Source organism: Gossypium hirsutum, chromosome A06 (assembly GCF_007990345.1).
Source record: "Gossypium hirsutum isolate 1008001.06 chromosome A06, Gossypium_hirsutum_v2.1, whole genome shotgun sequence".
Lineage (NCBI taxonomy): Eukaryota > Viridiplantae > Streptophyta > Magnoliopsida > Malvales > Malvaceae > Gossypium > Gossypium hirsutum.
This window is the reverse complement of record NC_053429.1, coordinates 3,704,312-3,729,229: the sequence shown is the minus strand read 5'-3', so window position 1 is coordinate 3,729,229 and position 24,918 is coordinate 3,704,312. Positions and strand designations below refer to the sequence as shown.

The 24,918-nt window shown below is 28.8% G+C and overlaps 2 protein-coding genes and 1 long non-coding RNA gene across 5 annotated transcripts; 1 reads left to right on the top strand and 2 right to left on the bottom strand.

Annotated features, from left to right (window-relative positions):
- Positions 1–3,883: 3,883 nt before the first annotated feature.
- On the bottom strand, positions 3,884–11,895 carry LOC121230310 (probable rhamnogalacturonate lyase B). The gene is made up of 15 exons (XM_041114880.1): positions 11,740–11,895; positions 11,500–11,621; positions 11,294–11,353; positions 9,965–10,084; positions 9,758–9,877; positions 8,788–8,929; positions 8,523–8,699; positions 8,282–8,437; positions 8,088–8,194; positions 6,478–6,568; positions 6,223–6,364; positions 5,980–6,136; positions 5,243–5,359; positions 4,413–4,539; positions 3,884–4,216 (listed from the first exon to the last, which is right to left on the bottom strand). Exons 1-15 carry the CDS (start codon positions 11,779–11,781, stop codon positions 3,947–3,949), a joined length of 1,950 nt encoding a protein of 649 aa, XP_040970814.1. The 5' UTR covers positions 11,782–11,895; the 3' UTR covers positions 3,884–3,946.
- Positions 11,896–15,995: 4,100 nt separating this feature from the next.
- On the bottom strand, positions 15,996–19,608 carry LOC121230309 (XIAP-associated factor 1). Of its 3 annotated transcripts, none has more exons than XM_041114879.1 (6): positions 19,513–19,608; positions 19,359–19,420; positions 18,313–18,448; positions 17,392–17,529; positions 17,180–17,301; positions 15,996–16,407 (listed from the first exon to the last, which is right to left on the bottom strand). In XM_041114879.1, exons 2-6 carry the CDS (start codon positions 19,400–19,402, stop codon positions 16,248–16,250), a joined length of 600 nt encoding a protein of 199 aa, XP_040970813.1. In that variant the 5' UTR covers positions 19,403–19,420; positions 19,513–19,608; the 3' UTR covers positions 15,996–16,247. The 3 variants fall into 3 exon arrangements, with proteins under 3 accessions (XP_040970813.1, XP_040970811.1, XP_040970812.1); XM_041114877.1 differs by having other exon boundaries at positions 19,517–19,602; XM_041114878.1 differs by having other exon boundaries at positions 19,359–19,608.
- Positions 19,609–23,275: 3,667 nt separating this feature from the next.
- On the top strand, positions 23,276–24,055 carry LOC121230308 (uncharacterized). Its single transcript, XR_005928259.1, has 2 exons — positions 23,276–23,506; positions 23,601–24,055. It is a non-coding gene; the product is annotated as an uncharacterized lncRNA (long non-coding RNA).
- Positions 24,056–24,918: the final 863 nt, after the last annotated feature.

Here is a 24,918-nt window from a genome sequence, read left to right as displayed (position 1 = left end):
TAGGATCACCCGTCTGGGCTAGATCCTTTTTACCGTCAATTCCTTTTCAGAGATCCATCGAATTTTCCTTTCATTCAACCGGGATTTCTTCCCATTTTATCAAATATATCAATGTTTCATTAATTTTCATACAATGAACACTCAAATCATATTCACATCAATAACATACAATCTCAAGCATTTAAGAATATAATTCAAGTTACACGAACTTACCTTGATACTTGTTTGTAAACAGTAAAAATCTACTAATCCCGAACTTTTTCCTTTCCTCGATCTAGCTTCGTATTTGAATCTTCTGGATCTAAATAAATAAATTTAATTATCAATTTAATACATTTCATGTTCATATGCAACATTCTCTATAATTCAACTATTATTTATAGTTCATTCAAAGCTGTCTACTTGAGTCATAGTCACTAAATTATTTATAACTTGAGATACGGAACTCCAAATTAAGATCCGTTAATTTTCCCTGAAACTAGACTCATATATATTTTTACCATAAAATTTTCAGAATTTTTGGTTTAGCCAATCAGTACAGTTTATTCTTCAAAGTCACCCATGTTCTGTTGTCTAACAGTTCTGACCCTTCTTCACTAAAAACAAATTATCTCTTTATACAGAATTCAAATGATGTTCTCGTTTGTTTCTATTAAAAATAGCCTCATTCAGAATTCTAGACATATAAATTTAAGTCCCTAATTATTTTTATTCAATTTTTTTATAATTTTTCAAAGTCAGAACAGGGGAACCTGAATTCATTCTGACCTTGTCTCACAAAATTCATTATATATCAAAATTTACAAATCCATTGCTTACAATATTTCTTCTATGAGAAACTAGACTCAATAAGCTTTAATTACATATTTTTTTTCATCTTCTAATTTGATTCCTACAATTTTTGGTGATTTTTCAAAGTTAGTCTACTGCTGTTGTCCAAACTGTTTTAGTGCAAGCTGTTTATTACCATTTTTCCCCTAAGCTTTTAATAAATGATAATTTCGTCCCTACTCAATTAGCCTCTCAATTGAGCTGATTTTTCTCAATTAACATTTTATTCTATCACCTTAAACTAGTTTACAACCTTTAGGAATCATAATTTCAGCAATAGACTTTAATTCCAAACATTTTCACAATTAGGTCCTAAAAATCAATTTCCATTGAAATTGCCTAATAAAATCATCTCATAACAAATTAAAGCTTTAATTTCATTCTATTTCATCATAAAATTACAGAACTCAACCATGGTGACTTTCAATTTCATCCATGAAATCAAAAACTAATGAATTTAATAGTAGGACCTAGTTGTAAAAGTCTTAGAAATACAAAAATTACAAGAAAAAGGCAAGGATTAACTCACTTGGTGCAAAAATTATGAAATACCAGCTTATAGAACCCTCCTATGGCATTTTTAGCTGCTGGAATTGAAGAGAAATGAAGAGAAATCTAGATATTTCCTATTTAGTCCTAGTTTTATTTAGTTAATTTTGCAATATTCCAAATTTGCCCTTAATTTATAAATTTTTCTGCTGATTTCATACCCTTGCCGTCCATCCCAAATAACTTTTGGGTCTAATTGCCTTTTAAATCCTTTCTCATTAGACTCTTAAGCTATTTAATCACTCTAGCAACTTTTACACCTATTACAATTTAGTCCTTTTTATTTAATTGACTACCCAAACATTAAAATTTCCTAACGAAAGTTTAATACCACACTAATAACATTCCATAAATATTTATGAAATTATTTTTGACTCGGTTTTAAGAGATAGAGGTCTCGATACCTTGTTTTTACCCAATTTCTTCAATAATTTCTTTTTTCTATCTAATCACTAAATTGGTAAAATTTTTCTATCAATATTTTCATACGATTTTCCTATCATATCAATTTTCAAGCAAAAATATTAAAATAAATTTCTCTTTAAATCGGATCTATGGTTACGGAACCATTGTTCCGATAACCTTAAATTTAGGCCATTACAATTAAATTGCTTAAAATGAAAAAAATATAGGGACCGATTGTATAATTTAACCTAAAATTTTCATTTGAAATGATGATTTAACGCGTCACATTATTTTACCGTTACACCGTTAACAATAATTAATACTCCGTGACTAAATGTTACAACACAATAATATAAGTGACTAAAACATAACATTTCAAATATAAGTGACTAAAATATGTCCTAATGGAAACAAAAGTGATTATTTTAACAATTTACCCTTTTAGAAATCTTATTATTAATTTTCACAGAGCATTTAATTAACAAAATGTAAGATAATTTCGACAATAGGATTATCGTGTAAAGCTATTTTAACTCTCCAATTTGGTGCTTTAAATAGTTATAATTTTCTCCTCCAGCTGTTGAATTGGCTAAATTTTCAATGAAATGATATAAATAAAATTTAACTATTTTTTTATCCCGTACGTGCGATGTTGTTATATATATCTTAAAATTTCTCTATTTATTAATTTAAAATAATTTTCAACCTTTGACAAATAAAATTATTAAAAATAAAATTTATATAAATATCAATGTTTTGATTTTTTATTCTTTATTTATGATATAATAATTGTAAAAGTCATACATGTTATTTTTTTATATATGATATTAATTTAACAAAAATAAGTATTTATTTCAAAATTGTAATATAATTCCATATAAATTAATACAAATATATACCAAATATGTATGTATTCATATTAAAAATTGTGATTATTATTTAAACTTATAACTACTGAAAATTTTAAGTGATTTAATTAATTAATATATACATCAATATATAAAAATAAAATATGTATCATATATATTTTGATATGCTATTTAGAATATTGTGTCTCACATGTATGACTTTTTCTAAAAATAGTATTACTATATATTAATAAATAATTAAATATATTAATTTAAAAATGTTTAAACTAACTTAAAAACACTACAAACGAATTTTTTTTAATTTTTTAAATAAAAAATAAAAAAATTATTTACATTGTTAATATATATGATTAGAGATAAATTTAATTAATTTGATTCAAAATATAATTAGATAATATTCAATTAATAAATATTTTTAAAAAAATTATTTAAACTAATCATTACTGAGATTGTTTTTAGAGATTTAATTCTGAAACTACCAACATTTGAAGAATTTATGAAGCAAATAACTAAAAAAAATTAATACAAAATGTCAAAATTACAATATGAACGTAGTTTTATTTCCATTTTAGATGAAATCTTATAATATGCATATATATAAATAAAATTGTATGAACTTTTAGTAAAATTTAGAAAAGAATTTGTCTTGAAATAAGGTAATAAAGTGTAATTTAAGAAAAAGATAATGAATTAGAAATGCATACCACTCGAATTATTTAGGAATCTTAAACTCCTTCATGCATGATGTGATTGATTTATTAATTGATTTAGGTTGAAATTTTAATAAAAAAAATATTTAATTTTTTTATTTTTTTAATCTTTGAACTTGCATGGTTTATCAAATTGTTATTTTTATTATTATTAAAATTAGCTATTTGTTATAGTTTAGAGTAAAATTGACCAAATGATAAAAAAAAAGTGATAAAATTGTTATATAAGTAAGTCTGGGTTTAGATAGGTAATGTTGTGCGATGTGTTTCGCTTATTTTTTGTCTCACGTTATAGTATTATTGCAGTATCTAATGTCATCCAAACCCACATTGATTGCTTATGAATTACCAATCTAGTCTTATATACAAATTTAAATACTTTTAATCAAAAAAGTGTTTTTTTGCCGAAAAATATTTTTGAAAAGTAATACTAAACTGATCCTAAAAATAGATAATAGTTTTCGTAAAGCATTCTTCATATACTGAAACAATATCTATTACAGTAGTAAAATATGCAAATACTTAAAAACATATAGCATTGATCCATACAAATAAACAAACATTATCCAATTTCATCTCTAATTACAATGTGCTCGACATATATTCTTCCTTAGAACTTAATTTTGAGGGACCTTCGAGTCGAATGTAATCATACAAAATACCTTGAAAAGGACTACTACTTCGCGGTTGCGTAAGGAAGATAGTGTTGTCACCTTGAACCAACAATTTTCCAGGTACATCTACATTGTAAAGCCAGTAGAGTCCATGAATTCCATGCCTTGCTATCGAGTTATCCCTCCCCATTAGCCCGCTCGAAAACAAAGGATTTGTTTTCGGATCACTGATTCGAACCTATAAATAACAAAAAAATCGATTGGTTTGATTAATAATCGAATTGAATTTTCACTAATCTAATTAACGAGATTTATGAAAGTACTAAAAAAATTAAAAATCACATTTTGAACATAATTTTTTAGAGTTAACCAAACAAAATTAAATTCGGTTGGTTAATTAGATTAAAATTGAATAATGAACAGTAGTTATATACCTGCAATTCGGAAAAAGTTGCAGAAGCAATCGCCACTCTTAATTTATATGAACTACCCTGATCTACATTGTCAAGTTTGAATCTAATTTGCCATGTGGTTCCTTGATACTTGTTAGTATCAATTTTCCTGCAATCAACAAATATTGGTAACTCGAATATCAAAGTTTGACACCTAAAACAACAATGGAAATCCTGTATGACTCTTTTTGACTGAGGCGAATCTGAAAATTTTTTAGTACCAAAATTTAATTATAAATTTCTGAGCAGTTAAAATATAATTTTATCTTTGTTAAGAGATTAAAAAAATTTAGAAGTCAAATTACAATTTTATTATTTTAGAAAGGACTAAATAGATAATTTTTCATTGGGGAAGGGGGCAAGGTATTGACCCCTAGCCCAATGGGCATCATTATTATTGTAGCAACCAAAAAATTATAAGTTGAAGCACGTCTCGGTGTGTAATGTCCTTGAATTTAAGGGTTTGGAGAAATTTCGAGCAAAAAATCAAGGGCGAATTCAAAGGAAGCATGAGACCTTCGCCCTCCAAAAATAGAAAATTAACCTTTTAGTCCTCTCAAAAATTTTAAATTTAAGAGTTAATATATGATAAAATTATACATTGACCTTTAAAATGAAAAAAAAGTCATATTCAATCCCTTCAAATTTTATAAAATTATAAATTTATACATAATAAAATTATATTTTGACATTCAAAAAATTTATATTTTAATTTCTGCTCAAAAGATTTTCTGGTTTTTACCTTGAATTATACATGGATGTTTAAAAATGAAAACGATAAGGGAAATGGGAATGATGTTGAAGAGTCTTGCCTGGTTACTTGGGCAAAGAACCAATCTTTTTTATAGTCACTAGTGCCAACCGTGTAAACTAAATCTTCATTGGGATACAATTCTGCATATCTTTCCCAAAGTCCATACTGTCTAAACCTGTCACCACAAAGGTACATTACTACATATATTGAGCTGCTGTTTATATGCAATTTTAAGAACATGACCACTGAAAAAGGATGAATATTTCATCACTATTATTAATTATGGATTAATTGCACAGGGCGACCCCAAACTCTGACTCAAACTTTAAACCGATCCATGAAATTCAAATGTGTTAATTGGGTTCTCAAAGTATCAGTATAGTAAAAAGCATATCCTTTTTGTCACGTTAGTCGTTAACTTGGACATTAAATGTATATTTAAAACATGAGTCGTATGGACAACTTAGATTTGACATGGAGCATATCTTGCATTGGTATCAAAATGGTATCAATCAAGTCCTTGATATTCCTAACTTGTTCATGCTACAGATATATATGTATTTAAAATTTAATTCACCTACTTTAAATATGTTACATGTCAAATTCGAGTTGACATTTATCATCCAAGTTAACAAATAGGTTGATAGAAATATCTTATTGATATGGTACTAATACTTTGTTGACTCTATTAAAACGTTTTCAAAATTTAAAACCATATATATCTTGATGGAATTAAGTCATTAATCCATAAATTGAATGTGAAGGCTTTTGAGAACACAAAGATGAAAGGCTAACCTATCAGGATGGTTGACAAAAAGTTTGTTGATGTAATTAGGGTTAGGATCTGGGACATAAAATTCCGCAGCAGAACGATCAGGAATTCCTATTTCCCACAACGTCGGCCCATTTCGTGGAGGTTCGTATACCAGATCGCCGACCTCAATTTCACTACCTACATTAAAATTTTCACTAACATGGTCACAATAAAACCCTTATAATACTAGGCAATTTTGAGAATTTACAAAGCTCCAATTGTACCTGGAGTTATGGTAATGGCAGCACTATATTGATAATCTCCAATAAAGCCAGGAACCCATGCATAAAGGTTATAATCACCAGGTCTTATGTCATTGATCAAAAAATAACCATTTATGTCTGTCTTGGTCCAAAATTGATAGTCCTATAAGGAAATATGATATCATAAATATTTTTCAGAATTATTTCTTTTATTTCCATCATATACTATATATGTATAAAGCATTGAACTGCATATATATAGTACAAGAAAATCACCTTGCATTCTCTTTGCCAAGACCCAACATTGCCTGGTGGAGCCAATCCTATGTAAGCTCCATTGGCTGGTATGTTGTCATCACTAACATATCTAAACAATATAATCCCCAAAAATTGAGAACATGATTTAATCAATTGGGTGTGCTTGCTATGCTACAAAAGTATAAACAATAATTTCTCAAGGTAATAAATAATATAGGTTTACTGGACTATCAATCGGATCATTCTATCGATCTGTCTATTAACTTGAGCACAGGATGGAATGTAAGAGTAGACAGAAGGGCAAAAAATTTAGATATTTTCATTAAGCCCTTCAAAATTTTTGAAAAATTTTAATTTGACTCTTAATTTTAAAAAAATCTCAATAAACTCCAAAATATTTGGGAAAAAAAATTAGACCCAAAATTTTGGAGACTTTAATTAGGCCTCCCAAACTTAATGTCACACTCAGGCACCGCTTAGACATTAAATGGTAGCTTGAGTTTGATGTGAAGTATATTTATTTAACTCAATCATGTACCTATTGCATAAGTAGTTTGGATTTAACTGTTTAAAAAATATTTGTGATTCCAAATAAGTTAAAACAAAGGTTTTTCTCTGTCTCTCTTCAGGATTGGCTTATTCTTAACCTTTGTTTTCATGAAAGATTGCAGGATTATGGTCTCGTGTGGTCTTGCCTGTTTGGACTAGTTGTTTGGCGTTTATGGAAGAACAGGAGTTTATTTATCTTCCAACATATTTCATGGACGGCATCGGAAGTGGTGAAAGTTTCTAGCTGTTGGGGCCGTAATTACATCTCTCATGTTGGAGATATCATTAACAACAAGCAGAAATATCCCTTGATGGTCAACCTTGATGATACTTGGGTGTTTTTATCCACTGATGGAGCAGTGACCAGAGATTCTGGTTATGCTGCAACAGGAGGCGTGGCTCGTGATCAGAATGGAAATTGGATAGTGGGATTTAACAGATTCCTAGGCGTGTGTTCTCCATTTGAAGCTGAAGTTTGGGCCATTCTAGACGGTATCCTTATTTTACTTAATAAGGGATATAAAAAACTATTATCATGACTGATAATCTTGAAGTTGCCCAAATCTTGAATGATATGGATTCGGAAGATTCAGGAATCACTGTACTCCGAAGGACTCTTCGCATCATGCAATCAGAAGGGGAGTGGAGGATTAAGCATATATCAAGAAATCAAAACTTGGTAGCGGATCGTCTTGCTAAACTCAGTTTGAGTTGGAAATCAAGCTTACAAATTATGGATGAGGCTCCTAGGGACATTTTAGATTTACTTCAAGAGGATAAAATTAATGGTTGCTTTATGTAATTGATGTTTCTTTTCACCAAAAAAAAAATATTTTATTCTAAATCTTTTTGGTGGAACTAGGGCATCTTCTATGTTTATTTTATGATCTATAGAGATTAATTCTTTCAAGATTGCTCTTTTTAATAATGTTGTCTTCAAGATTCTAACCCGAAAGGTTGTGCATTGTATCTCTTGCTATAAAAATTATCTTGTTTTTCTTGTTTTTCACATGTTATATTCAAACCATCCATGCAATAAGTGCATAGTGTTTAGATTTTGATTATGTGTTTTAAATTACCTGTCATTGACAAGAAGCCTACCGTTGACATTTCCACGTTGGTTGGATTTAGGGAAATCATCTGAGGCTGGAAATGTATAAGGCCAGCTTTGAACTTCAATTATCATCTGTAGCCATTAACTTGTCATTTAGTATCAGTAATTCACACATTCTAATCCTAATAATTTAATAGTGAGTCCAATAAACAACTAAACCTGTTGTTTAGCATCCTCCCAAAGCGAAAGCGGCTCATCTCCGTCCATTGTACAATTAAGATAGATAAAAACAGGGCCGAACACTTTCTTCCAGGCCTCACCGACACTGAATTTCGGCACCAAATCTTCCCCGGTATAATGAGCACTCAGAAACACCTGTACCATATTATATATCATTTTATATCATCCAATGAGGCATCATCAAAAGTAAAAAGAGGCCAGCCAGCCAAGATTTTCTTACAGCAAGGGTTGTAGGACCAACATGAGAGGTTAGGTTCTGTTTGACTGGACCACCGGACCGGAACTCATTGCTGGGTGTGACCATCCAGAACCCTACTGCTGGTTGGTCGGTGGTGCAGATCCAGCCATGGACTTGGCTGTCTTTGTTATCACATGAATATTGGTACTTGTCATCCACCTGAACTCAACATTGAGACAAAATTTTCATTCAATTTCATTGCTTTAGCAAATTAAAGAGATAATTTTATATGTTAATTAGTGGTCACCTCTCCTTTGAGATCGGGCTCCACTGGATTAACGAGGAGAACAGCTTCTGGGTAAGCCAGGGCTTGTCCTCTTCCTGATAAACGGTCATCAGGCAATGGCATGTACCTTTGCCTATTGTCTGCCATGGCCATGTAGTGAAACCTGTAATATTAATTATTATTAGGCATAATTATACATTTAGTCCTCAATATTTATGTCTTTTATCAATTTGACTCTTTTTTAATTAAATTTGGTAATCAACTTTTTAAAAAGTGTTAATTTGTTTTTTCTTAAAAACAGAAATGCTGACTAAAATCATAACTTTTTAATGATATTGGCATGATAACTCGTTTAACAATTCACGTGTACTTTATATTGATATGACACTATTTGTTTTATACGTTATTGAAAAATAATTTAAATTTATAAAAATATTTAAAAAATATATAAAAATATCATAATTTTTTTTTAAAAAGACATGAGTATACATGGATTGCAATGCTGACTATCATTTTTAAAAACTTATTGATTTAGTCAATATTTTTATTAAAAACAAAAATTCGAGTTTTTTTGAAATGTTGATGGTCAAATTCGACTATTTTTAAAATGATTATGTGCTAAACTTAACTAAAAAAAAGAATAAAAGTCAAACTGACAAAAGATATAAACATTAAAAGCTAATTTGATCTCTATGCCTTATTATTATACCTTTTTAAGATTACCGGTGTTTAAAATTATATATTTTACTATTGCAATGACTAGGAAAACGTGAATTCAATCATATTTAAACACATTTTTTTTCAATTTAAAAGTTGAGACTTTGGAGATTACGAGTAAAAATGAGTATTGTATAAATATATATATTTTTTTTGCTTCAAAATTAATTCTTAAGGATTAAATTGCTGACGAGACTAATAAAACTTATACTTCCTATTAGCCACTATATATATATATATGTAAAGATGTAAAGTGATAAGTTAATTATAGTACTTGTCTTTTCTGAGCTTGAATGCGATTCTGGTTTCAGCAAGGTTAAAACCAGGCCAATCTTTTAAGTGCTCATAAATGGCATAAGTGTAAAAGCCTGAGCAACCACGCAACACTATGAACCTGACCATAAAAAAAATCTCACATAAAATGATTGTAAAAGAATATTGTTTTATTGCAGGTTCAAGAATTAATGGAGAAAAAAAAAACCTTTTGTCAATATTCAAAGGAACAAGCTTGCCATCTTGGGAACTATCCCAAGTTCTTGTGAAAGAAACCTCAACTTGATCCTCATTTTCCACTATTACTTTGAAACTTGTTCCTTTAATCCTGCATACAAAAGTTCACTGCTTCATTCAAATTTGATTTGAGAGGTGGGGCAAAAGCCAAGTTAAATAGTAGAAAAAGTCAAATAATTTACGTCTGGATGAACAATAAAATTGAATATTATAACTGTGAGATTAAAATATGTGATTAAATTTATATTTAGATTCAAATGCAGTTGTAACATTATCAATGTTTCATTGATGTGAGTTTTTGCCTTAAAAGCTATGAAACACATCTCCACGGGGCAAGCAGGGCTTAACTCGCCTAAAATACGAACTTTTATTGTTCCTTTAGTTGCTTTAAAAGCTATAAACTATATGTTTATATATAATAAAATTACTTTTTCACTTATAAAAGTTATAAAATTTTGATTAAGTTATTTTAAAAATTATAAATTTATAAATTAATATAATGATAAAATTGTATTTTAACTCTAAAATGACCTTATAATTTAGTTTCGACTATCTTAGAAGAAAATTTTGGCTTCACCTCTAGTTTTATTGTACTCAATAAAAAAAATTTTAATTTTTATTAAGAGACAAGATAAATTTTAAAATTTTGGGAGAGACAAAGCTTATATATATTAAAATAATTTAAATTAAGTTATTAAATTTTAGGAAGGACTACAAATGTAATTTTTTGTTAATAAATGTGTTAATATAAATTAAATTATTAAAATTTAAGAGAGATTAAAAGTATAATTAGATCATTTAACTAAGAGGTCAAGACCCCACCCTCTCTGACTTTACCCCTACGTTTAGATTGGGTATAGAATCTTCCATTTTTCTATATAAGGAATTTATTATTTACTTGCATGCAATCAGGGGCGAAGCAAAAAAAAATTTTTAGAGGGGGGCCGGATGAAATTTTAATTTTTTATAGTTTATATTTTTATAATTTATAAAAGATTAAATTGAATTTTTATAATTTTAGAGGGTCAAAGTGTAATTTTACCTTTATTAATTTAAAATTTTTAAAATTTTTCAAATGCCTAAAATGAAAATTTTCATTTTAGGGGGGCCGGGGTCTATGTCAGCCCCCTGGCTACGCCCCTGCATACAATAACTCCTACGCTTAAATAAAGGTTGAAACTGTAACTTGATTGACATTATTATTATTGTAATTATAAGAAAAACATAAATTTAAATGCGTTTAAATCTTCTATAAAAAAAATAATATATTAAGAAAAACAAAAAGTAAAAACAATCTTACACGTCAAAGGAGCCAGTAGTACCAAGAGTTCCTGGTGAGTTCCAAACAAGGTCCCAATACCTGAAATGTACGTACCATTTGAAAATACACCCAACAAAGCAATGCAACCTTTTTCTTTTTCTTTTTTTAAAATCAACAGCAAGAATTAAAAACAAAATGAAGATGAAAGCCTGAAGCAATATATATGTGTATATGTATGTTTATACCCTCGATTGTCTTCATCATTTAGAACTTCTAGTAAATTATCGATGCCGTTATATCGAATGCCGGTCACGATCCCGTCAGGGTTCGATAAAGTCAGTTGGAGTATGCCATTATCTATCATCACCTGCATGAAAATGAAGTTAAATTATATTGTAACTTCAGAACGAAGATGAGCTCTTTCCATGTAATGGGTTTCATTTTACAATGAAACAAACAACAATAGAAAAGAAGGGAAATTATACATGGGTGTCTTGAGTGTGGAGCTGAACCCCAATAAGTGGCATGATTATGAAGATTTTGATGTGTTTTTGGGTGGAGAGTGGGTTTTGCTAGATGTGCATGGAGATTTTGGGCAAATAAAATGGTTTATAAGAGTGGGGTTTTTTGGGGATTAGATTTCTTGAATTGGAGATAAAGTATAGTTTTGTGTGGAATACAATTTGGTGTCAGTGGTCACAAATTAAAAACATTCTCTTAACTTTGTCGCCACCGCAGTTTGGTGCCCTCCCCATTAAAGATAAAAGCGTGCAAGAGTCGCTATGTGGAGGAGAGCAGCCAATTTCAGCATGAATTAAAGCCCCAAAATAACTAAAGATTCAATTTAAATCACAAGTCCTTGTGTCTTTTTCTTTTTGGTACCCAAAACTCTTGTTATTTTTAATTGCCACCTCAACACATAAAAAATTGCACTATGTAGAATGTATATCAATTGATTCAGTCTTTTTTTATATCAGGATTCAATCCAACTTGTAGGTTTAGGATATGAGAACATAAACTAGAATTGTCCTCTTTTGATATTATCATTGATACTACAAGGTTTTGTCACATTTGGATATTCTTGTTAAATCAATCTAATTGTGTTTTGTAATATAAGGTCGAATTTTTAATAAAATAATATTTATTTTCTCAGAACAAAAAGATAACGAAGCCAAGGTTTTCAAAAATGAACCAATGGTCGAATTAATCAAACCACCAGTCCAATTGATTTGATTTGTTCAATTAAATAAATCAATAAAAAATCATAAAAATATTAAAGAATAAAAAATCTGATCCAACCACCTAAGTTATACTAATTCTCAAATTAATTGATCTAATACTTTTCTTTGGCCCGGTATTTAGGTCGATCTAGTTTAATTCTTGATCATTACACATTACATAGAAAAGGGTCAATTTAGCATTGCTTCTCAAAAACATTTTTGAAAAAAAAATATTTTTAAACAAGATGTTTTTGAGTTTTTCAAAAGTACTTTTAAGATAAAAAAAAATATTTCGCAAAAATAATTTTTTATCCAAAGCAAGAAAATTTTAATTTTTGTTCAAAATTATTTTTTGACCCAAAAAAACTTATGAGAATAATGCTAAATTAGCCCTAAATTGTGAATGATATACATTTTTGGTTGTTGAATTAAGTTATAGATGTCTTTATCTTAAGATTAAGGCCTGATGAAAGCTTTGCCCTTGATAATGAACCGTTGTTACTCTGCGAATATCATGATGATAGTAGTTTCAAGTAAAAGCATGGCTACTAGCGTAGTACTAGGCTACTACAATGACATTTTACTTTTAAATATAGATTGTAGTAGTTTCAATTTATAAATAACATAAATTAAATAAAATATTTAAATAATAATAATAAGGGGAAAATAATATATTCATTCACTTGTGGTAAGAAATAATTATATTTATTCATAAATTAAAGGAAGTATTATATATTAATTAAATTTTGGAGTCAATAATTATATTAATATTATAATAAATGAGGTGTCAAAAAGTGTTCACTTATTGTAATTCTACAATGTGATATAAGATTATTTCCTAATTTGCTTATATATCTTACTTTATATAATATATATTATGAATTTATATGATTTGGTGTCCAAATAATTGCATATCCAAATAAAAAAATATGTGAAATTTAAAAAAATATAAATACGGATGATTTAATTTTTAATGAGATAATATTATTTAAGGATAATTATTATGTTCACTAAAAAAACTCTACAAACAAATTTAAAATGACGTCAAATATTATTTTTAATTTTTTTTCATTTTATTACACAAAAAAAATAACATTATCCTAAATTCATTTGACACCATACAGAATAATAATCTTATTATCTAATTAATTAACAATGTATAATGTATGAGACAAATATAAATCATTAAGATACAAATCTAATTGTGCAGCTACATAATCCAGCCCGCCATCACATGGTCCAAATTCCGATGGCAAGTGGCCGTTTGAAGGACTAACAGGCATGGAACGGCCCATGAAATTCCCTGTGGCCATACTAGAACCCATCTAGTGCCAGCACGATATTGACTATCATGAAAATTAGAGGGCGTTTGGCTCGACGAATCTTAGATTACATTTCTCGATAAAATTACAACAATGTAAAATTAAGGGTGAAATGTGAGATTACCTTATGTGGTTCATTTGATTAGAATGTAAGATTCAAATGTTTGGTTGATGAAATGTCAAATTACCCCAAAACAAATTTTACTATATTGTTCTTATTATAAAATATGGATTCATTAAGCAAATAATTTAATTACTGAGGGGATGCTAAAGAGCAAGCTAGTTTACCAAATTGTCAATCATTCTATAATCCTAATAACCGGGGAAAAAAACCTATAATCCTGTAAAGAAAAAAGAATTTGATTGAAAGATATGGCCTCAGTGAAATTTTCTATCGAAATGATAATTTAAATCATAAACAACAAATCAAATAAGCTTCAAACTTCAATTTATAACAGTAATATTAAATTAATCGAATAACTATTAGGAATTATTTTATATAAAAATAAATTAAAATTATAATAAAAAATAAATTTGTGTTTTATAAATTGAAAGCTAATTGAAACTTACAAATAATACAACATAGAGGAAGAGATAGTGATGGTGGCCATCGTACAAGGTCTCCTTTTTGTACCTATCTCTCTATATAGTCTCTTTAATTAATTAAACAATGATTTATAACAATGGAAAAAACATTTTCTAAAAGGCAAACGAGAGAAGGCATAACAATTAGCAACATAAAAACTCAACAAACATGAAACCTACAACATAAATTAAAAAATTCTACAACAATCAATAAACACAACCTACAACATATATTAAAAAAAATGAAAGAACAAAAAACTCTCAATGCAATAAACCGCAAAGTAAAATGAGTATACAACTAAAAATTGAAAATATTTAACTTACCTAACTAGAGACTAGAGTGAATGTCCAAGAGGGTGTGGAGTTAAAATTGGGAAGCAAAGGCTAGAGATTTTAATTTTCAAACTTACAAGAGAAAAAGAAAAGGAACAAGGAGATATTTGATTTTTTTTTGTCTTAAAATATAATAAAAAGGATTATATTGATAAATATAATAAATGTATAGGGTGTTTTTGTCTTAAAATTTAGATTCTACCTATAATATTAGATTACACCCTAAATTACGGGAGGATTAGAATGTTAAAATCCAAACACCATAATCTCATTCCGGAATGTAAGATTATGGGTCGTGATATTATGTTGGATGAACCAAACCCCCCCCCCATTTAATTGCACCAAATATTCTAAAACTATGATATTTAGGGGAGAACAAAAATCGATTTTAACAAAAAAAATTGACACAATCGATTTTTTTGTTTCAGTTTAGTTGGTTGGGACGATTTTGTTTATTTCACTATTAGTTTAAATGGTTTTGTCGGTTGGTTCTCAATTTTTGAATCCCAAAACTAAATTGACTGAAAAACTCAAGTTTATATTATATTATTTTTTAAATTATTTAAAATTTAAATCAAATTAACGATTTTAGTAATGAAAGGACCTTATAGATATAATATATAGTTTAAGGATTTAATTAGAATGCTTTAAAATTTGAGGCTTAATTTAGAATGAGTACTCTAAAAATGATATAAAAACCAAATTCTCTATGCTATATAAAGCCAAATTAAATTTATGTAACGAATTAATTAATGATTTAGTTCAGTTATAATTGTTTTTAAGTCAACAAATATTAAATTTAATATAATTTCCTTTTAAAAATACTTATTTTTGTAAAAAAGCAAAAAAAAAAAAACATCCTAAAGCCTCTACTATTTTTAAAAATAATTATACATTCTTTAAATAAAAACTTCTACTCAAAAAGAAAAAAAAAAATCGCCAATAATTTTAATGCTTATATGTACATACATTCTTTTTAACAAAACAAGCACATTGTGAAAGTTTGATAATGTATTAGTAAAAAAAAAAAACAAATTAAGAATACTAAATTATGTGGACTAAAAGATATTATACAAAATATATATTTATAAAAAAATTATGTAAAAATCAAATTAAACTTTGATTAACATATTATTTTTTATTAATTTTATATAAAAATATTTTAAAAATATCCTTATAATAATATTTTTTATTAAAAAATATTTTTTAATGATAAATAACATCAGCGTTTAACGAAATTTTCTATTCTATTCTTTAAAAAATAATTGCCCAAAAAATTAGTTAGTCGCAAACTTCTTCTCTGTTTTTTAAATTTTGAAATGAAAAAAATTACATTTTGTGTCCCAAACTAAGAAACAGATATGGCATTGGACTGTTAGCATATTATCCCAATCTGAATGAATTTGATACAGCACCAATAGTACTAATATATGCTCTTAGGATAATATGATAGATACAGATAAGTGACAAAACGTTAAAAACGTAGCTCTCTAGCTGATTTACATAACGCCCCAGTTTGTATAGTGTATTCTGCTAATGCACCTGACTGGCCTCCGCCTTCTTTTGGAAAAAAAGTGATCCGAATAAAACAGCAATGCCGGTTACCGCAATGGTGAATATAAGTCGTTTCCGTGAATATTCAGGTGGCTGCCTTCTCGGAGCACCTTGTTCCCTTTCAGGGGCCCTCACATTCCTAACCATAGATCCCAAATCCATTAATGAAACCCAAGATGAATTCGTATAAACATAATGACGATGGATATGGCAGGCAACGAAGAGCAAATATCTGCGGATGGTTTTCAGGAAACTAAGGCTAGAGTACGGGTGATATGTTCAAACATTGTTACAATAAATCTTAGGTCATATTGAACAAATAATAATAATCTTAGGTCATAAGATACATGACTTCTCGGGTTTTGGAGACCTTTGTCCTAGGAGTTAGGTTCATTTTTCCACTTTACTAAAAAAAATTGACATTATTTCCTTTACATTAGATCAAAAAGCAAATTAGTCCTTTCCATTAAAAAAATCATCCATTTCTACTGTTAAAAACTGGTGTGGTTGACGGAATAACCATATAGTTACACATAGTGTGCCACGTGTACCTCGTGATGACGTGCAATGAACTTTTTTTAACAGTAGAAATAGATGAAAATTTTAAAGGAAAGACCAGTTTACTCTTGGATCTAATGTACAAGGACTAATTTGCCCCTTTTTTTTGAGTAGAGAGGGCAAAATGCAATCCAACTCCTAGTACAAGGGTCTACATGGTACTTTCACTGAGATAAGTTCCATCGATATGCAGATGACGGGAACAAAGTTAAATTATGCACTATGTCAGGTCATGACTGAATTAGTGCATCTACAAAACACTCTTAAAGGTAAAAGTTAAATTATGCACTATGTCAGGTCATGACTGAATTAGTGCATCTACAAAACACTCTAAAGGTAAACAGTGTATGTACCTGGAAGATTCCACATTGTTTTCTGCAATACCAGTGCACCTACTTGCATGGTTATATCTTTCTCTCAGTCTAATGTATCTGTTACATTGATAACACATCTCTGTCCGGTTCCCACAGACTTCCTAAAATCACAAAGCAACACAATATTGTAAAAATTTCTCCTAACACATATAATATGAATCCTTTCATTCAAAATTATTCATAATTAGTACCTGATGCTCAGCCAGATCAATAGCAGGCAACGGAAACTCACAAAACTCACAATTAACAATCCTCTGGGGGCAACTTTCACCTTTATGTATATCTAGATTTCCACGTTCCATTGTCGCACTGCACAATGAGCAAGCCACCTGCTCACATAATGAGTCAATAGCATGATCAATTTAGTATAAGGCATTATGTGAGATTTTTAAGTAGATATGCACTTGCACATTACCAAAAGACACAAAAGCAAAATTGAATCAACCAACAATAAACTTGGTGACTTGTTTAAACAAATCTTGGTTAACTGCACCTCCCTATTTGTTATCAATCACTTAAGGACTAGTTGGAGTCTATAGTTCCACTTATTTAACTGTTTAATATTTCGTGAATGTTTACACTTGACTAAACCTCTGGTGGTTGATAGATTCTTCAGACCTAATAAGTTATAACTACAAGCTGAGAAAGTAGTACTTCATGCCAAAATGAGACATCAAAACCTGAACCAAAGTAAAAATAAGAAGTTCAAATGGAAGAACAAAATCGGGAAATGGGAGGGGAGTTATCAACTCAAATATCCATCAATGAAACCAGGCTTTTTCGATTAGCTTTCACAGATAAACTACAAATCCAATGCCAATAAGATATTCAAATGTGACAACTTAGTTATCCCTCTGCCAAGCTTTCTTCCAAATAAAGTATTTTAAAAGAATTTTTTAAAAAATCAACTTTTGAAAATTTGTAACATATTTTAAGATTTGAATACTATCTAGTATTGCTGTTTATTAAGCTACACCCAAGGGTCAAGAGTTTCATTGCTTCTAGCTCAAGCCGCATCAAAGGCATCAAAATGATAGGGAAATCAGAAAAAGTAAAGAAGAAAGGTAAAAAATTGATTCATTATAAACAATCAGAAAAGACCTAAACCATACCGGAGCATGGGTGTTTAAGAAATGTTCCTTAGCATGCCTTATTGGAACCATATCACCACAAACATTACATTTTTCTAGATTCCGGGAGCAATGAGCATAATGCAAATCAATATTTGAAGAAGGTATGGCCCTGTCACTGAAAACATTAAAAAAGAAAAAAAAGTTACTCATTAGAATTTCTAGGGCATGCAATTTTCCAATACCATTTCATATGGAAAAAAAAGACCACCCTCATTCAACTAGATTAATGAAAGAAATCATTGCAACATAAAATTTAATTATTAAACCACCTCAAAACTAAGGCATGCATCAAAACAGGATTCAAAAACTAAAAACGCACATCTTCTATAAAAAAGGGAAAGCTATGCATCTCAGTATCTTTGATCGAAAACTTATATTCCGCATCCTAATTATGTTAGGAACACAACAAAGCACATGTGAAGGTTCCATATCAACAGCAAGCATTCGTTATAAAACGGAAAAAGAGGAATTTGAAAGCTTCATTCAACATATTGCTAAGCTTGCAGTTCAGCATCAAGTAGATTGTAATTACAGTCCAAAAGCATAAAAGATCCTCAAGAAAGGGTTCCGACAATATATTGTAATGTACAAAATACCAGCAAAATTTTCATAATTTAATAGATTTTCAGCAATTGAAAAAGATGAAACCCCTGATCACATGAACTGATTGCAATCATAAACGCATCAAACAAACATAATTTGAGGTTCTAAAAGATATCAAAGCAAGAAATTTAACTAAGTCATTCCCTTTCCAGCTTGATTTGATAAAATTAAATCAACTATTAACTTTTTAAGCAAGAACTAATTTCCAAGTAGACAAATTTCCAGGCAAATCAGGCAACAAGAATTCATCCACAATGAAAATTTCGAAAATTTCTTCTAATAAATGAATAAAGAAACAAAAAGGCAGGGATCAGAAAGACAAGAAAAAATATTGCATCAAAAGTTCAACGAATTAAAATTAATTATACAAAAGAAAATCATAAAGATACACAATTTCAAGAAAACCGAATATTAATACGTACCAATGATTGCATATGCGGGTGGTTTCATCAGAAGCAATTTCCATGGGCGATCCGTCCAAAATCTGCAAATAAAAATTCAATGAGTAACAGGAAATTGAGGGGAAAATTCAGATAAGCGGAAAATGAATTTGGATAAGATATTAGAAGAATTAACCTACAAAAAGCCCACTTCTTTTTATTTTTTCTTTTTTTTTCTTTAAATTTATACGAGAGAAGAAAATAGAATAAAATGAAATTATGGCCAAGACTCGTAGAGCATTTATTATTTTGACTAATTTATGGGTTGAAGTTGAACGAACAATTATTGGATCGGGTCGGGCTGGATTAAATTTGTATGTTTGTTGTGGATCCGGTCCATACAATTGGGCCTTTGAGTCCTTTATTCTTTTTAATATTAAAAGCTTTAATGGGTAAAAAATCCTCAAACTTTTAAAAAAATAAAAAATTAAACCTTTGTTTTTTCTTTTTTCACTCAATTGGTTACTTGAACTGTCAAAATACATAAAAAAAAAGCTCTCAAATTTTTTCAAAAAAAGCAATTAAGTCCCTACTTTTTTTTTCACTCAATTATATACTTTAACAGTTAACTGTTAAAGTTAACTGCCACTAATTTTTTTTCAATTAAAGTCATCATGTCTCACAACCACTACATAACATGTGGCAAAAAAATTATAAAACCATAAAAATCATAAAAAATATAAAAATTGTAAACTTTTATAAAATCGTAAAAAATTATAAAATATATAAAATTATCAAAAAAATTATAAACTTTTATAAAGTCATAAGAAAATTATAAAAAAATAAAGAAATATAAAACTAGTAAAAAAATTATAAAAATTATCGTATCAAAAGAATCATTTTATAATTTTTCTATAACTTTTATTGATTTTTTTTTATCATTTTCACCACATGTCATGTTATGTTTTGACATGTGATGGCTTTAACTAAATAAAATTGAGGGTCATTAACTTTAATGGTCACCTGTTAAAGTTACCATTAAAGTTAATGGTTAAATAGCTTTTTTGATGCATTTTATAATTTTTTATGACTTTTATAAAATTTTATAATTTTTAAGAATTTTATATTATTTTTAATAAATTTAATAATTTTTATAACTTTTATTGATTTTTATTTTTTGTATTTTTTTTTACATGTCACATCGTGGTTGTGACACGAGTGGCTTTAACTAAAAAAATTATGGATGGTTAACTTTAACGGTCAATTGTTAATGTACCCAATCGAGTGTAAAAAAAATAAAGGCTTAATTGTTTTTTTAAAAAGTTTGAGGGTTTTTTTTATGCATTTTAGCAGTTCAAGTGCCTAATTAAATGCAAAAAAAAAAGAGTAGAGACTTAATTGCTTTTCTTAAAACAATTTGAAAGTCTTTTTTTTATGTATTTTAAAAGTTTAAGTAAATAATCAAGTGAAAAAAAAAACAGATACTTTATTATATTTTTGAAAAAATTTGACAACTTTTCACAAGGAAGGCATATTAAAATTGAAAAATATTATCAATTTAAAAAATCCATCAGTTAGGTTGCCTTCAATTTTTACCTAACAAAAGAATTAATAATTCTAAAGCTTTTCTCAATAAAAGAATAAAGGCTTAATTGCAATATTTTCCCTCAAACTATACTGTTTTATAAATTTAGATACTTAAAGTTTTTTTACAATGAAAAGTGATACTTAAACTATCAATTGCATCTCATTTTACTTAAAAAGTGTACGATGTCTAATAAAAATGTCACTTGTCGTACTCTTATTGGTTGGTATTATATTTTGAGATAAAATAAGATAAAATTTATAGTTTCAAACTTTCAGTATCACCTTCGATTAATAAAAACTTTAGGTACTTGAGTGCATATATACTTTGAAGGCCAATTTTATGGTCAAGTCAAAAATATATAAAAACAACGGGAACTTAGAAATCCCAGGGTTGGGTCTTATATTGTGCAAAACATATTTGGGTTATTTCCATATTTTATTTTATTTAAATCCTATTATCTATCTATATTTTTTCAATTTTAGTTTGATTTAAATTTGAATATATTTTTATTATTTGATTGTGAATTATAATAATTAGTTTTGATTATAATTATTTGGGTGTATTATTAGCTATTATACTTATAATTATACTTCTTTGAAAAATAAATTTAACACTATGTTTATTTCCTCCTTATTCATTGAATGGTAAACTATTCATTTATTTGATTAAATGTAATACCCATTCAATGGAATGATCATTATTTCTCTAATACTTATCTTCTCGTAATAACTATTCTTTTGTATCATCAAAGGATGGCTATTCCATGAAACATTGAATAAAAAAAATCAGATTAGTCCTTAAAACTTGACATTAAAAAATATAAAAATAAAATTTTTAAAATATTTTAATGTAATTTAAACTCTACAAGCAGAGTAAGTGACACATACTCCGTTTAAGATGTAGTGAAAAAATAAAAATTAGTATTAGAAAAATGATAAACTAATTAAATAAGACATGGGTAACTTCTAATTTTGTTTGTGAAATTAAAAAAAATGATAATTTTATATCCGATGTTATTAATATTGAAATGAGTATTACATTTAGTTTAATTTGCTGGAACTTGTGGAAGAGGAGGAATAAATGAGTGCTTAATCATTTGTGAGGATACTTCATACGTGGACATCATTGCTAGAAGCCTCTCATGAGCAAGGCATTGCTAGCTTGAAGAAGGGTTATAATGAGGCCTCAACCAGATCAAAGTGTAGGCTGGTGTCCACTGGCAAAAGGATGGGTGAAATTAAATATCGGTGGTGCGGCTGGATCAAACAGAATAGCCAAAGTTGGCGGAGTATTAAGGGATAGTGTTAGCAGCTGGACAAAGGGGTATAACCAATGTGTTGGGCGGTGTTCAGTGCAACAATCAGAAGTGTGGATGTTGTTCGAAGTGAGACTAGCTTGTGATTGCGGATTAATTTCGGAAAGTTGTTAGTACAACTAATTAATGCGCGCCCAGGGTAACGGGAGAAGCCCGCTAGCTCTAGTTCAGAGTATAAGAGAGTTCTGTGATTGGCCATGGGATTGGGAGGTCATGGTGAGGCATGTTTTTAGAGAGTTGAACATGGTGGCGGATCACATTGCTCAACTAGCACAACAAGACATGAGTGATGCTTTTGGGAGATTGCCCTCTTCTTCTGTAACCAAAAAAAAAAAAGTTTATAAAATAGTAATTCCAATCTTATATTTTTATTATACAAAAATTCTTAACTGAATTAGTATGATGAAATAATCTGATTATCACATAATCTAGTTGTAAGAATTTTCAAAACGTTTTCTTCTATGAAGTACTATTCTTAATGTGGCTTGGACTCGTTGTAAAATTTTGTTATTTGCTAAAAATGTTTTGAGAATAATGTCCTATAATATAACAATTCAAAGTTCAACTATTAAATATGAGATTGTTTTAATAGAGCAAAAGTACAATTAGATAAATTTCTTTTCCTTAATAATAATTACATAAAAATAATATAAAAAAGTCAAATTACCTTGCGGAATTGTACATTTAATTATAAACTATATATATAATTGTACCCAATTAGGAGAGAAGTAAACTTTTTTTTTGCTTGAATTTTACATTTTTAGAAGTAAAAATATAATTTTATTATTATATTAATTTATAAATTTAAAATTTTTTAAGGGACTAAACTATAATTTCACCCTTTTTGGAGGCCAATGCCTGCCCCAGTGTTGCCCTTGTACACAATAGTAATGTTAAATGTTAAAAAATGTTGATTTGTCATTTTTTTTAAGTAAAATATCCCGTTAGTGATTTTAAAAATAAGTCATTTTTATTTTTGTTATTTAAAAAAAAATTGTTAATTTAATCACCGCTGTTAATTAAATTGATTAAATTCATCATTTAACTGTTAAATTATCATAATACTCCCACTTCCTTTTTCTAGTTCTTTTTTCTTTAATTTTATTTTTTTTCCTTTCTTCCTTTATCTTCTCTCTTCTAGTTTAGAAACCCTAGCCATCACCCCCCTCAAATATGTCGTTGCTGCTACCGTTGAACCATCATCAGCAAGCGTTGCTACCATGACCGTTTGACGTCTTCTTCGACATCAAACCGTCGATCCAAATAGCCACCGTGAACCTGAAAGGAGTTACGTCTTCTCTCATTTTTCTTTTTCTCACTTTTTATATTTTTTCTTACTGACATTTTTTGTTTTGCTTCTTTCATGTTCTGGGTTTGCTAGATTTGAGACCCCTTCTTTTTCCTTTTGGTTATTAGGTGTGCTGTTGTGTTTATGGTTGTTGGTATTTAGGGAATTGTTATGGTGTTTTTATGTTTGGTAGATTTCACAGGGGATAGTGTAGGTTCTTATGATTTGGATAAGGGCTTAGGCAAATGGTGATTAGGAGATTGATAATGAGTAATAGGGGGATTGGTGGTGCCGGTTGAGCTTATCGACAAAGCTTAGTTGCGAAAAGGGTGACTTGAGGTTGTGGGTGATAGATGATGGCTAGACAGTGGAGTGTCGACGATGATTGCCAAGGTAGAAGATTAAAAAAAAGGAGAGGAGACAGAAAATAAAGAAAAAAGGGGAAAAAAAAACTAAAAAAGGATTGGAGGAGTGATTAATTTATTAGATTTAGTTAATGTGGATGATTAAATTAAGATTGAATTATAAAAATAGTCACTTTTTATTTATCTTAGATTATATTTTAGTCACTTACATTTGAAATGTTACGTTTTAGTCACTTACGTTATCGTTTTGTTATGAAGTGGCTATTGTACCATTAACTCCGTTACTCCCTAACGGGAGTCCTACGTGACAGTTCAAATGAGTTTTAAATGCCAATTTAGATGTCCAATTGTTGGGATGAAAATAAATTTTTAATTAAATAAATTTAATTTGAATTGCCACGTAGAGTATCATTGTGATAACATAAATTACATAGATTAGAATTTCAGGCCAATGTCAGAACACAAAATCGAACTTTCTTTCAATAAGAGGCATTAAATTAAGGGTATAAATTGTACAAATAGTCACTTAACTATAAAAAAATTCATTTGAGGTGCTTAAAAAAAATTTTACAATTTAAACACCCACGTTACATAATTTAGGCATTTTGGTCACTCCCATTAAAATAATAAATGACAAACTAACATGATAGTTAAAAAATCGACATAATAATAAATTTAATATGTAACTTTTACATATTATATCGAATTAGTAATAAATTTAAAAAATTAACCTTTAACATTACAATTTGATCCTCAAAATCTTTATTGTGTAAAAATTTCAGCTTACCATCCATGAACTACCGCCCATCAAATGAAATAAAAGCCTTTTTAATTGAAAGATCCAGATATGTTAAAACCTAAACAGCATCCAACAAATTTCCATGTCTTCTAGCACCGTCAACCTGATGAAATTAAAAAAAGCCAAAAATAGGAACTTGAAAGAGAAAAAAAAAACTTTGAAAATTTCAAAACATGAAAACCCACGAGTCAAATTCTGGGTGGCGCATTCATATTTGAAGATGGTTTCGTAGAAGGCTAACCTCGAC